Consider the following 14,919-nt stretch of genomic DNA (forward strand, 5'->3'; position numbering starts at 1 on the left):
TCCAACTCCCAAACGTGAAGTTGGCTGCTTATAGAAAAGCAGATTACATTCAATGTCTTAGATAATCAGAGAGATAAATGAATTGGAAGCATGTTAAACAAAAAGAGAACATTTAAAAGCCTTAGGCCATGAATCTGCCAGAGTAAGGAATGCAATATTTGCTCGAGCTTAGACATGAGAGCATCTTGTTCAACTTATGCTCCAATATTTGGCAATTAAACATAGAGCAAGCATTGATGTACTGAGTAAAAACATGCTATCATGAAAAGTTTGATCTCATTCCAAGCTCTGCTTATATTCCCCTCTGACCAGACAGCGTCTCAACCTTTTATCATTCCTGGATTAATTCTCAGATACTGCATGGATGGCACAGTGGCACAGCTGGTAGAGCTGTTACTTCACAACATCAGAGACCCGGGTTCGAATCTAACCTTGGGTGCTGTCTGTGTGGTGTTTGCACGTTCTCCCTGTGCCTGTGTGGATTTACTCTGGTTTCTTCCCACATGAGAAAGTGTGGTAACATGGAACTAGTGCGAACAGGTGAACGATGGGCAGTGTGGATTCAGTGGGCCGAAGAGTCTCTTTTCACATACCTCGAAACCAAACTCTAAACTTGAAACTTTTGGAATACCCTTTCAAGCATCATGATGGAGCAATATCAACCCAAGGACAGTAAGGGTCCAAAGAGGCTGCCATCACCATCAAATAATAAACATATAAATTATTGGTCACCAGAATATCCTTGGGGAAAAAAAAATCACAAACAGACCATCTCTATCCAAATAAAATGTAAAAAGTTAAAAAAATGTAATTGTGGAATAAAAAAGGTTATCAGATCAACCCTGCATTTTTGATGTGTAGGAAGGAACTGCGGATGCTGGTTTAATTCGAAGATAGACACAAAAATGGATTAACTCAGCGGGTCAGGCTGCATCTCTGGAGAAAAGGAATAGGTAACGTCTCGAGTTGAGACCCTTCTTCAGACATTGGTTTATTCATTGTTGTTCTTCTTTAAGCATAAATGTGCTGCTACCTTTATTTTTTTTGTTTATATATTGTTATCCTACTGGACATGAGAATCGTGTGCAGTTCCAACTTCTTAACAACATGATTTTGTCATAGATAATCAGCAATATCCACATTTTATTAATCATTTAGACGCAACCAGTAAATGGGTTACATATGCAACCTTTCAAATGGACCATTACCTCTTGCATTTGTAATGAACATGCAGACAAAGAAGTAAAACAAAAGTTTCTTTCAAATAAAGAGATTCGCCGGAAAATTATTTATTTAATGCCATAGTCAAGGGATTATTACAATATTTTCATAGGAATTAAGTCATTAGTGGGAGTATACCTTTAATGTGGCATTGGGCTTTCAGAGCATGTTGTTGCTGAGATTTGGACAGCAGAAGTTCAGGAAGAAAGTGCACCATTGCCTTCTGTAATTTAGGGACAGGCAATAAGTGCTGACCTTGGCACTAACATCAATAAAATTAATGAAAAACACCATTTGAACTTTGTCTGTGATTATTCTAAATCAATGACTTTCTTCCATGCTTTCCACAAAAGTAAGAAATAACTATTTTAAAGTAGCTATAATGTAAAATAGCTAATATGTATTAGGATCAATCGTTTTTTACAGCATTATGATGATGAAATAAATGTAACTTGCAAATACTTTGAGGTCAAATCGCACCAATTATTAAGTTTCTGTTGACCACAAGATGTTGCCATTTTGGATGTTGGAGGAGAAGTTGGACTATATTGCCTTGGGGAGAGCAACTCTGAAGTGGTCCACCCCTGAAAATCACTGTCCCTACACACATGCTGCTGCTCATCCCTGGCATCTCCCCAACCAACCCTAATGCCAACTCCTCAATCTAACTTCTGAGACTTACGCCCGGCTCCCAAATTCTCACATTCCTCATGCTGCTGCCAATTTTCACATTTCTCCATCCACAAACCACAAAGCAAATGCCAGACTCATCTTTTTATCCCCCAACTTTGAAAGATCCGTGTCCTCTTTCCTACTTGTCAATTAATTTTATTGGTGTCAAGGTCAGCATTTATTGTCAAGCGATGGACCATTGCCCCATCCTGAAGGGGAGCAAAGCATCACAGTTTTCTACACTACTCCTGCCTCCCCCCCTTCCACCTCCACTTCCCAACCGAAGAATACAATGTCAGTTACATATATCTCAGGCCATATCATTTAAGCAACAACCACCCAGGAGAGGAGGTTTGGTTAATGCATTTGTGAAGAGCAAACATATAATTGCATATTACCTTGTGACTGAGGCCTATGGCTACAGTCACATTGTTGCACCTGTCCAGTGCCCATTCTCAAATGTATTGGAGTTGTTCAGCTGGAAAGTTGCCCATCGGCATTGCATTGAACAATCCACATTAAAAATGGGCACTGCTTGTCTCCCAAAGAGTCAAATTCAATACACACATCACGACCACACAATTCATTGATAAATGTAACACGACCAACGGTTCTCTCTCAGGTGGGCATTTTCTTTGACTGAATAATGTTTACAGAAGTCATGATATTCAGCACTCATGAATATCTATAATCTGCTGACATTTTGTTCACTTCAAGAAGATTATAGATATTTGAGCATTTAGTTTGAGCTCTTCACATTCCGAACAAGAGACTAGTATTTACATGATATGATGTGGTAATAAGCCATTGATTCATGTTTGTGTCTCCAGTGACCATGTTAACTGTGGTGCTCACAAGCCAGCTGCCTGTCAGTCATCTGAGGTTCTCTGCCATTCATTATTTATTATTCCTTTGGTGGAAGGAGGGAAAATAAGTGTCCATTTCCATTCTGTTTCAGTATAGAAATAAGGCCATATACCCAGGCATAACTATACGACTATAACATTTTTTAGGCCTCTTCACCATAAATTGTGCATAAATTATGCTTTTATCCATTCTGTTAACAAAATGAAACTATCGTGACAAACGCCAACATTTACATTACAGTCAGATTCTACACCATATTTATGACTTGAAATGAAACTTACCATCAGTCCGCAGTACCAAGGGAGTGGGTGGGCTCAGAACTCTTTTATTAGTTACTGTGTTCTCTATCTCGCAGATATAAGCACCCACGTCTGAAACCTTCACTTTCGATATGTATAAGTTACCGGTTTTTTGAGACACAAAGCGATGATTGTCTTGCTCCACAAAAGTTGGAAATTGATTAAATATCCAAGCATACTTCAGTTCTGTAAAAACAAAGTACATGTTCCACAGTATCAGTGCATTTGTTTTATGTCAGATTCAGGCAATCAAGAAACAAAGTAAGGTGTTGTCGTGAAGTCTAAAAAAAACCCCACTTGGAACAGGTTAATTTGAAACAACCTTCTGAAAACTTATTTTGTTGATGTTCGCCTCTGCATTTTCCCTTGTCCTGTTCTTTGAGGCTGGTGAACACACATTTTAATAAGAACAATCAAAATCTTTATGAGCAACAAATCTTGCCATGTTCAAAAAAGACACAGGGGCTCTTGTCATCTTTGTGGAACAAATCAATTTGGCATTGAACAATGTATCTCAACTAAGATGTTCCACAAAATGGTCAATGAGGCCTTCAATCCAAACCATTGTAAAATATCTCTCTCACCAAGCCAATTGGTCTGTCCCAAACAAAGCCGCAAGAATCAGTTTCAGATAATGGGCCACAAATTTATCCATCCCAATTTGAAAGATTTATGCACACCACTAGTATAATACACACATTTGCATCTGTAATAACAAGCTGTCTCAAAAAGGAAAACAAAATGTATGAGTCAAAATTTGAAGATGGCACTTGAAAAAACGATCATGAAGGGCAGAATAAATGTATCCACAGATGACAGGCAGTGGGGTTTGTTATTAGCATACAGGAAAACAAAACATTTGAGGCATTGAACCTATGAGTCATATGTTTCTATGTTTCTATGTCATAGGTTCAGGACAAAGCACATAACATTGCGGAGTCGAGAAGGAGGATCTGGATCAAACAAAGCATTTTTAATCAAGCTGAAAGTAAAATAAAAATCCAAGGGGCTGAAAATGTTTGATGTTCAGGTTTTGACAGGAGGACAGGTAAATGGAGTCAAGAACCATTGATAAATGAGCTATCTTCATCAACTTCTCTTGTTACCACCTCAATTTGCTTCACAAATCTCTGCTGGCTATTCTTTTCTAAATGCTGATTTATGCCATTCTTTTTAAATATTTGTAAATAATATTTCTGTAACAAGTGTTAATCTTGCAGGTCTGTAATTATTCAATTTATCCTTTCAACTTTTTTGAACCAACTTTCTTCCAGGCCCCAGCACCTATAACCAGAGATGATTGGATAATGAAAGTTAGAGGTTGCGCTTTTCTGTTCTTGATCCTCTCGCCCTGGTGTGGCAAGAATAAAAGCAGATAAATTTATATATTTTTACTGGGAAACCTAGGTTACAAATTTAACCCAGAGTCGTAGAATTATACAGCACAGAAATAAGACTTCAGGTCTAACTCAGTCAGGCAGACCATGCCAACTTGCCCTATTTAGCTAGTCCTAATTGCCCCCCCCCCCAAACCTGGCCCATAAACCTATCCTATCCATGTACCTGTTCAAGTGCGTTGATTGCTCCTCAGAATTATATTTGCTTTTAACACTTCCTTTTCAGCTTGTTCCATGTATGAACCTCAGATCCCCTCAGGTCCCTTTTAAACATTTTCCCTCTCATGATAAACCAATGCCCTGTACCTTTAGACTCCCCGACATTGGGAAAAACAGCGTGACCATTCACCTCAGCTGCCCGTTCCATAAACCTCCATAAAGCTACACCTCAGCCTCGAAAGCTGCAGGGAAAAAAGATCCAGCTCATCCAGCCTTTCCTAATAAATCAAACCCTCCAGACCCGATAAAATTCTCGTAAATCTTGCACGCATCCATTCCAGTTTCCTGTTAAATTACATCCTTTAAGCAACATGCCCAATGTTTTGCTTCAATCTGGGCAACATCTGAACATTCCTGAATGAAAGATGTTCAGGGTCTCTGGCAATGACCAGCAACTCAGAAAATAACACAAGACAGTCCTGAAACATACTTAATTTGCCCACTTGAAAGATACAGAATGTTCCCGACTACCTCAGGAATACTAAATAAATTTACAAGTACATTACAGTCGCGGCAAAGTCCATGTATTTTATAGCATACCCCTTCCACAAGTGGAATGGTCGGCAAACAAATAAAGAATTCATCCCTCTAAAGCACAGCACATTAATTATTCAATCCCCCCCAAATGGGATATCTCTCTCATTTATCATTCAGAATTCTTCCTGAGAGAAAAAAACTGGCGGGTATCAGGGCTGTAGTTCTCAACACCAATACCCATGTTTCATGAAGCTAAGATGCCCATGCTGTGTTTGCCATGTAGGATGGTCTGGTTGTAAGAGCGAGATAAACAGGAATGACAGAAAGGAATTCAGCGAGACTGTGTAAGAGATGGAAAGATATGTGCAAATGTTTTCTTTCCGTCGTTGTTTGCGATTGTAAGCAAATACAGGCTGTACTTCTGTTTCATAGAAACATAGACACATCGAAAATAGGTGCAAGGGTAGGCCATTCGGCCCTTTGAGCTAGAACCGCCATTATGATCATGGCTGATCATCCAAAATCAGTACCGTGCTCCTGCTTTCTCCCCATATCATTTGATTCCATTAGCCCTTAGAGCTATATCTAACTCTCCTGAAAACATCCAGTGAATAAGCCTCCATTGCCATCTGTGGCAGAGAATTTCACAGATTCACAACTCTCTGGGTGCAATAGTGTTACCCTATCTCAGTCCTAAATGGGCTACCCCTTATTCTTGAACTGTGACCCTGGTTCTGGACTCCCCCAACATCGGGCAACATTTTTTCCTGCATCGTCCCTGTCCAATATTATTTTCTATAAGATTTACATGTTTCGATAAAAATATAAGAAGATATGTTCCAACAAAACTACACATAATTTCACCAGAATACCAACTAGTTGGAAGTTTGCCCCAGTTGTACATAAAGATAGTAATAAGAGTAACTGGAGAACATCACCTCACTTGAAGTGTGGAATGTCAGTACAATGGAAAAAGATGAAAAAGGAACAAAGAATATCGTCAGGAAAGTCAGCCATGCTGACTTCCACCAATGGTTCCCACTAGAAACAAAGGTGTTAAGCCTTTGAAATTGAGGAAAGTGTGCTTCACAATGTAAACATCTTAGACTTACTAAGATGGAAGTTGCAGGTGTTGAAGTACATGGAATGTTTGTGGGCTACAGCAGAGAACAAAATTTGGCAGGCTATTTTATGCTTGTCAGGTTAATTGGAATATTAGTGATGCTGTTTGCAAGAGAAACACCCTTGTGGTTTCAGCTAGACTCTACACGAGAGACACACTAAAGATTTGCCTTTTTCTTCCACTCTTTGTAAATTAAAAAAATGGAGAGCACCGAGAAAATCCTTGAACTTTTCAACGTATGCATTAATTTTCAAGTGGTCAATGTAGCTAAGTTACAATGACGTACTTTTAGCTTTATGTATGTCAACAGTGCTGCAGTATCCATAGGAAAAGAAAATGACCCGGGCAATGGACATATTGCAAATAATGGAGTTTGTGAGCCCAGAATATAGTGACTGAACCTTTAGATTATGATGAAAGGCTACTATTATGCAATTCAAATTATCATGAATTGCACAAGAAAATAAGCAGTGAAGTGGCCTTCAATTGTTCGTGATTTACATTATTGATCAGGAGGCAGAAACAAAATGTAAGGTACCTCAAAAATTCCATGTGCTTTTGTTGAAAGTAATTTTGGGCCAGAACTTGTTTTGTATCAAGCAAAGACATAAAATGCTGGAGTAACTTAGCAGGTCAGTCAGCAGAAATTGGGTAGGTGATGTTTCGGGGCGGAACCCTTTTTCAGACTGATTGTCGGGCTCGGGTTAAGAAAGCTAGAAGGGCAACTCATGTTTTGTATCAAACCTGCCCAAAAACAGATACAAGTTTTGGTAATTTGCTTACAAAGATATAGAGGTATTTGTTAGATAGATAGATAGATATGCCATTTATTGTCACTATACATGTACAGTAATGTACAGTAACACTCGTTAGGATTGTTAATAGCTACATGATGGACAGCCACTCGTCTACATAATGGCCAGTGCAATTTCTATTCAGAAGGAAACACTTAAACGACAGAACAAGTTCTCTTTTTCTCGTTTTTCAACATTTACTTTGTGGATTATATATTTATAAAAATATGAACTGGAAACATTTCAACACCAATGCAACATGCTTAAGGAGGGAAGTTACCTCTGCCAGTGCTTTGAGAATTTCTCCATCGATCATGGTATGATCATTTATCACAGGTGGTCAAAAGCTTGCTGAATTCAGCAATACATGGACAGAATAAAAACCCCCCATTGACACAATTGTACCATTTAACATGCTAGAAGATGCAAGGTTGAGGGATACATCTTATAACTCTAATAATGCACTAAGATAAATAGGGAATGGAAATTTGGTTAGATCATAAACTGAGATAATAAGCCATCACAAGTCATTTTGTTGTACTAAAAACAATTTATCTTTCTTTCAACAAATTCCAAAAGACCTTAATATTTAATTAGCTCACAGGGTAAACATTTTAGGTGTATTAATTGACAAACCAACACATCATAGTGTCTTCTTTCTGATAAAGTGCTTAGAATGTAACTTAAGATCTAAATTACTTTCTTCTTAATAATACTGTTACTGTGCGTCAGGTCAAATAAAAATAAAATCACTTACTAATTAGTTAAAGGTTCTGTTACTTCTAACATACAATAGGAACATTCCCAAGATAATTAAATAGCTCAGAGGGTTTAGAGAGATATGGGCCAAATGCGGGCAAATGAGACAAACTTAGATGGGGCTTCTTGGTTGGCATGGATGAGTTGGGGAGATGGGCCTGTTTCTGTGCTGTATGACTCTATAACTCAGCTTTCTTTTATGTGTGAATCAGAAAAGGGGAAGGAATAACCTCATTTTGCATGGATTCAATTATTTGAGTTTCATTCTTACGCACTGGCCAATTATTAGTCAGTTGTAAAGACACTAACATTTATCATTGACCTGGACAAAGGTTTTCCCATAAAATTCAGCAGTGAATCTGTGGAATTCATTGCCGCAGACGGCTGTGGAGACCAAGCCTAACGGTATTTTTAAGGCAAAGATTGACAGATTCTTCATTAGTAAGGGCATCAGGGGTTGTGAGGAGAAGGCAGGAAATGGGGTTGAGAGGGAAAGATATAGTGAATGGCGGAGTAGATTTGACGGGCTGAATGGCTAATTCTGTTCCTATAACTTATGCACTCAGTAGCATAGATGTTCCTTTTTCCAATGTGACATATAGACTGCTGCCTTCACTGCGGGACATGTAACTCCCTGGATGTCATCAGTGATGGCATCCAACGGATGGACATAATAAAGAATTCTCACAACAAATCAGGAAATATAATACATGACAGTTTATGACTATTTACACATTTTAATTAAATGAATTAAAATTTGTGCACAAAAATGGTTTTCACCAAGTAAGTTTTTTTTAGTATTAGTGAAATTTTGAAATCATTCTTCTGAAGCAATTTAGCGTCATAGAGTTATAGAGTTATATAGCGTGGAAACAGGTCCTTCGGACCAACTTGCCTACACTGGCCAATACAATCGTCACACCTGCCAGCATTTGGCCTATATCTCTCCAAACCTGTCCTATGCATGTACCTGTCTAACTGTTTCTTAAACGTTGGGATAGACCCTGCCTCAACTACCTCCTCTGGCAGCTCCATTCACCTACCACTTTTTGTATGAAAAAGTTACTCCTCAGATTCCCATTAAATCTTTTCCCCTTCACCTTAAACGTATGCCCTCTTGTCCTCGATTCCCCTACTCTGGGCAAAAGACTCTGTGCATCTACCTCTATTCCTCTCATGATTTTATACACCTCCATATTTTTCAGGACCGGAAAAGTGGTTCAGAATTAATTAAATACTCAGTGACATGCCATTCTAACAGTATAGTACTTTTAGTAGATTTTACACTGAAAATACACTGTTGGAGTTAGCGAATGGTTTTCCACTGATTGCATTGGCAGCGCCTGCAATAGTTTATTCTGTGGAGGAGCAGAATATCACCAATGGCAACTTTAGCATTTCAAAGACTAACTGATGTCAGAATTTTCCATCTTTTTACAAGCTCTTAACAGGGATGCTGACAAGTATAACCTTCATTATTCACAGAAAAAGAATCAGTTTTCTCTCAAAGGTGGACAGGGGAAACACTTTAGACTTTAGGGATACAGCGCAGAAACAAGCTCTTCAGCCCAATTGATTAGCGATCACATTATATACTAGGACTATCCTACAGCCCAGAGATAATTTATAATTTTATCAAGCCTATTAACCTACAAACTTGTACATCTTCAGAGTGTGGGAGGAAACCGGAGTACCCTGAGAAAACCCATGCGGTCACAGGAAGAACGTACAAACTTTGTACAGAGCAGCGACCTGGCCTCGGAGATGGGGTAATGTTCCGGCAACAGCGGCCACCCGACCCGACCGCGGGCCCAGTGTCGGGAGTTCGCAGGTCACAGGTTGCGGACCTGTTCTTCAGAGCTCCCGCAACAACAGCTGCGTCCGCTGGACTGGAGGGCGGCAGCTTCGGCAGCTTCGACCACCCTGGGCTGCGGAGCTGAACCGGCCCGTTCACGGAGCTCGGATTCAGCCGCGGGACTGACATTACTTACCATCACCCGGCGGGGTCACAACATCTGAAGCCTGGATCACCTCGGCGCAGATGGAGAACAAGAAGGGATGAGACAAAGACTTAAGACTTTTGCCTTCCATCACAGTGAGGAGGTGCCTGGTGAGCTCACTGTGGTGGATGTTAATTTGTGTTTATTGTGTGTTTTTGTCATTTTGGTACTATATGTAGGACTGCAAGGCAACAACATTTCGTTCAGACCGCAAGGTCTGAATGACAATAAAGGCTACTTTGACCTTTGACTTTTGACCTCTGTAGTCAGGATTGAATGTGGGTCCCTGGTGTTGTAATAAAGCCCCTGTCCCACTTTGGAAACCTGAACGGAAACCTCTGGAGACCTTGCGCCCACCCAAGGTTTCCGTGAGGTTCCCGGAGGTTTTTGTCACACTCCCTAATGGTCGAAAGTGGTTTCCGCGTAGTCGAGCTTCTTCTATGTTCCAGCGATTATTTCAAAATATTCAAAACTTGCCTCGACTAAAAATTGGTTGCCATTTTAAAAATCGGTAATTTTTTAATCAAAGCCGGTTGTGATGCTAGTTGAAAGTGGTTACCGGAGGTTGCAGGTAGTGGAAGGTAAGACCTCCCTGGTGGAATAAAACTGGGTGAAAAAAGATTAATATTAACATAAGCATGTGACCTCTGTCACTCCTGGACGTGCTCAATCATAGCTGCGGAGTTCTTTTAGCAGAGAAAAGTTTTTTTTTCTTACAATATAAATTATATTGGGTTATGTAAAATTGGAAATAGCTCCTAGTGTGTAGGATAGTATGGGGTGATTGTTGGTTGGTGTGGACTTGATGGGCCGAAGGGCTTGTTTCTGCGCCTTGGCTCTAAAATCTTAACAAATAATCTCTGAAAGTCTCTGGAGTGGGATTTGAAACCATAACTATCGGACCCACTGAGAAATATTACAACTGCACCAAAACACATTTTATTCGTCACAAATCCTGTCCATGAACTCAAGTTGCAGGAACAGACTAATTGTCGTAAACCAAGAAATATGGGGTGAATGTGCAACTCATCAGGGAATTCGTAATAATGACAAGAGCAAGGAAGAGTCCAGCGTTGTGTTGTGTTGACCTGTGCAATGCATGCAGACAATTCAGACAATCAAGTTGTGTGCATTGCACTCTTTCAACATCAAAGTGTCATTCATTACGATGGAGTCTATGCGGCTCACAACTTCCACTAGGCTCAGACGTACAAGAGATGTCGAGGTTTCTGTAGATTTGTTTCCAATTACACAAGAAATTTGCTCGTTAAGACAGAGCTTAGAAAGACTCCAGGCTAAACTTGATGCAGTTGGTTAACACTGCAGATGCGTATAAAATAGATCACAGGCATCCATAAGATCCAAACAATACAAATCGAAAAGAGAGATGAAAGTCCTAAAACTAATGTATACATGTTTATAAGCAACTACAGAGCTGTGAGAGATTTTGAAGTTTAATTCAAGTATACTGCCAGGCTATTCAATGCGGGCATCATCTAATCTAGCAGTAGAAACAAGGAACTGCGGATGCTGGTTTACAAACAAAGGACACAAAGTGCCAGAGTAACTTAATAGGTCAGGCAGCATCCCTAGCAAACATAGAGTCTGAAGAAGAGCAGTTTGTCAATATGCCAAAAGCCACACAAACTGATGGTAAATCCATGTCATTTGTCAAGAAAAAATTATGAATACCTTTTGCCCCAACTAAATTTTCTGTCATTTTTAATATTACTCCAATCATTAAATGAGAAAATAGAAAATTGAATTGGAATTCATCGAGTTAATTGCACAACACATGCAGGTACAATTACGTGACTGTTCTGAAATTAGGTTTCGTTGGTTTCAATTAAACTGAAGTTTGGAACCATAATAAAGAGGACATAATCTGCCATAATGCATGTTTATTGCAAATAACTGGCAATGTAATTAAATCATAGGTGGTATCCTGTACCAATGATGACTGTATGTTGGATGACGGCTCTTTTATTGGAAAAGGAGCTTTATAAAACAAATATTGCATCCTCCTGCAATGTAAGATGGATGATGTTAAATCCAGCCTCTTCCATAACAGTAAACATCGTTTTCACTTGTGGGATTACTGCTTGCAGTAAAAGAAGATTAAACTTGAACAAGTGCTGGTACATTTCTTATTTTGGGTCAGAAAATATTAGCATGAAGTGCAAGCTTTTTTCCCCCAACAGTTATGATGCTCTTAAGTATGATGTGTGTTTTCAAAACATATGTCTGTGGAGAGAGATAGCAGCAGATTTCAGAGAGAGATAGCAGCACCATTGTACACGGTGGGACATAAATGTTTTCAACAAAATACAGGAAGGAGATTGTAAGGGGGAGTAAACATCATTTGCAGTGAGCACCTGCCACATGCAAGACTTTTAATGTTAACTCTGCAGCTTTTCCATGGCATATTTTAGCTAGAGTATGCATTAAATTAAACATTATGTCCTTTATATTGAGAAATGGGAGAAAGTAAATTGGGGATTCACACATAATAATCACTTAAGGTTCAAGCAGAAGTGTAAGTAGCAATCTAAACAGCCGCTGAAATGGTTACAACTTTATATCAGGTGAATTAGAATTCCAAAGTGAGTAATTTATTGTTCTGTTGATTAGAGTCTTAAATCGATGCCATCTGGGGCATGGCATTCAGATTTGAGCACTCAGCTATGGAAAGGCAGAGAGCAGATTTGCCAGAATGACAACGGCACTGCATGAATTATTCCAGAAGATCAGGTTGCATAAAAGTAAAATGCAATCCATTGATTTTGAAAGGTTGAAGTTTGATAAATGATCAGCTTTTTATGTGACTCATGGACTCCACAGGGCAGAAGGAATCTATTTAATCTGAGTGACAAGCTTAACAATGGAGTTTGGCTGCTTTTGAGTTGATCCAGGAACTATTTTTTAAGAACTCAGAAAGCATGGTGGAAATCTGGAATTCATGACAGAATGTTAATGGAAACGTCAGAGACAATAAGCAGGAAAATAAGCAGGGGAATGGGATTGAAGGATATCTTCTATAAGCCACCATAGATTCAATGGGCTTAATTCTCTCATCCGATGCCAGGAGCAAAATAAGAATGCTGTTCCATGAATATCATAGCAAAAGAATGGACCATTTTGTCCAACTGTTCTACATGGTTCATACATTGCACACACGGTGGCACCTTGCCAATTTCCCAGTTATCATCATGGTGCTCCATTCTTTTTCCTTCATATATATCTCTGGCTCTCCTTCAACTGCATCTGTGCTGTTTGTTTCAACTGTAAGGTGGCATCAAGCTCCACATGACATACACCCGCTGCATACAAAAATGTCTCAACAAAAGATGACGAACGCTTGGTCAATTAAAAATATTTAAGGGTTGCGTTGTGGAGATAAAAGTACATTTTGGTCGGATACACACAGTGCAAAAATTGAGCAAATGTATTTGAATTATAGATCAGCTAGATAGAGTCAGAACATAGATCGAGGGTCTTCGCTCCAACCAGTCCACATCAACTAAGTGCCCATCTAAGTCTTGTTGCCTACAATTCCTGTCCACATAGATGTAGGAATGAAGCTGAAATGATAATATGGGAGGGGAACGGAAGATGCATTGTGTGGTAAAAACCCACTGGAGATACCTGGAATTCTCTGCCACAGAATGCAATGGAGACCAATTCGCCGGATGATTTCAAGAGAGAGTTAGATATGTCTTGGGGCTAACGGAATCAAAAGATATGGGGAGAAAGCAGGAACAGGGTACTGATTTTGGATGATCAGCCATGACTATATTTAATGACGGCGCTGGCTCAAAGGGCCAAATTACTTACTCCTGCACTTATTTTCTATGTTTCTATGTTTTTATATGAATGTGGAGAGCGGAGGAGTAAAATGGACAGAGAAGGGAAAGCCAAACTTAGTTCAGGCTGGGAGGAGAGACGGTGAGAACAAACATGTAGGAAATGGAGAAGATGGAAAGCTGGAAGAGAGGAGGAACAGGACAAAGCCTGGCAGGCAGGTCGATAGAGGTGAGGAGGAATTTTTAACAGGCAGATGTTTGACAAAGGCCAGAGATGAAAAGGCTGAAGGTGTGAAACAACACAAGAGTTGCAAATTGTGAGGTTAGAGGAGGGAGTGCAGTAGGAAGGGGAGGGGAAGGGGCGCTTCCAGGAGGGGCAAAGGGGAGATAAGGAAATGGATGGTGATATGGGAGACGAAGGGGGAATATGGGGGGGAATTGGATAATAAGCCGGTAGAATTGTTACATCCAATTAGTTATGGTTGAGAAGCATACTATGATTGTTTTCCAAAGGGGTTGCTGGTTAAACTATTGAAATGTTTTTGCTTGAAGAACATGTCAGCTGTGACCTCCACAATGTTTTTCAGATGATTGTATACAAAAAAAATGTGCAAAAATCATGAGTCCTTGGGTTAAAAAAAAACCCCAATCTTGCTGACCTGTTGAAGGTAGATAAAAATGCTGGAGAAACTCAGCGGGTGAGCAGCATCTATGGAGCGAAGGAATAGGTGACGTTTTGGGTCGAGACCCTTCTTCAGACTGATGTGGGGATGGGGGCGGTAAGAAGAAAGGAAGGGGCAGAGACAGTAGGCTATGGGAGAGCTGGGAAGGGGAGGGGAAGGAAGGAGAAAGCAAGGACTACCTGAAATTGGAGGTTAATGTTCATACCGCTGGGGTATAAACTACCCAAGCGAAATATGAGGTGCTGCTGCTCAAACTTGTGGTGGGATTCACTCTGGCCATGGAGGCCCAGGACAGAAAGGTCGGATTCAGAATGGGAGGGGGAGTTGAAGTGCTGAGCCACCGGGAGATCAGGTTGGTTAATTTCGAACTGAGCGGAGGTGTTGGATGAAGCGATCGCCAAGCCTGCGCTTGGTCTCACCGATGTATAGCAGTTGACACCTAGAGCAGCGGATGCAATAGATGAGGTTGGAGAAGGTGCAGGTGAACCTCTGCCTCACCTGGAAAGACGGCTTGGGTCCTTGAATGGAGTCATGGGGGGGGGGGGGGGGGGGGGGGGGGGGGGGGGGGGGGGGGGGGGGGGGTAAAAAGCGACAAGTGTAGCATT

The 14,919-nt window shown here is 40.2% G+C and overlaps 1 protein-coding gene across 1 annotated transcript in view; it reads right to left on the reverse strand.

The window, feature by feature from the left end:
• The window catches only part of LOC129704532 (contactin-4-like), a 796,241-nt gene that overhangs the window by 368,481 nt on the left and 412,841 nt on the right, over positions 1-14,919 (reverse strand). The window contains exon 6 of the mRNA XM_055647705.1: positions 3,042-3,245. Coding sequence (XP_055503680.1) covers positions 3,042-3,245 — 204 coding nt within the window. The remainder of the gene's footprint in view (positions 1-3,041; positions 3,246-14,919) is intronic.

Source organism: Leucoraja erinacea, chromosome 16 (assembly GCF_028641065.1).
Source record: "Leucoraja erinacea ecotype New England chromosome 16, Leri_hhj_1, whole genome shotgun sequence".
NCBI classification, from domain to species: Eukaryota; Metazoa; Chordata; class Chondrichthyes; order Rajiformes; family Rajidae; genus Leucoraja; species Leucoraja erinaceus.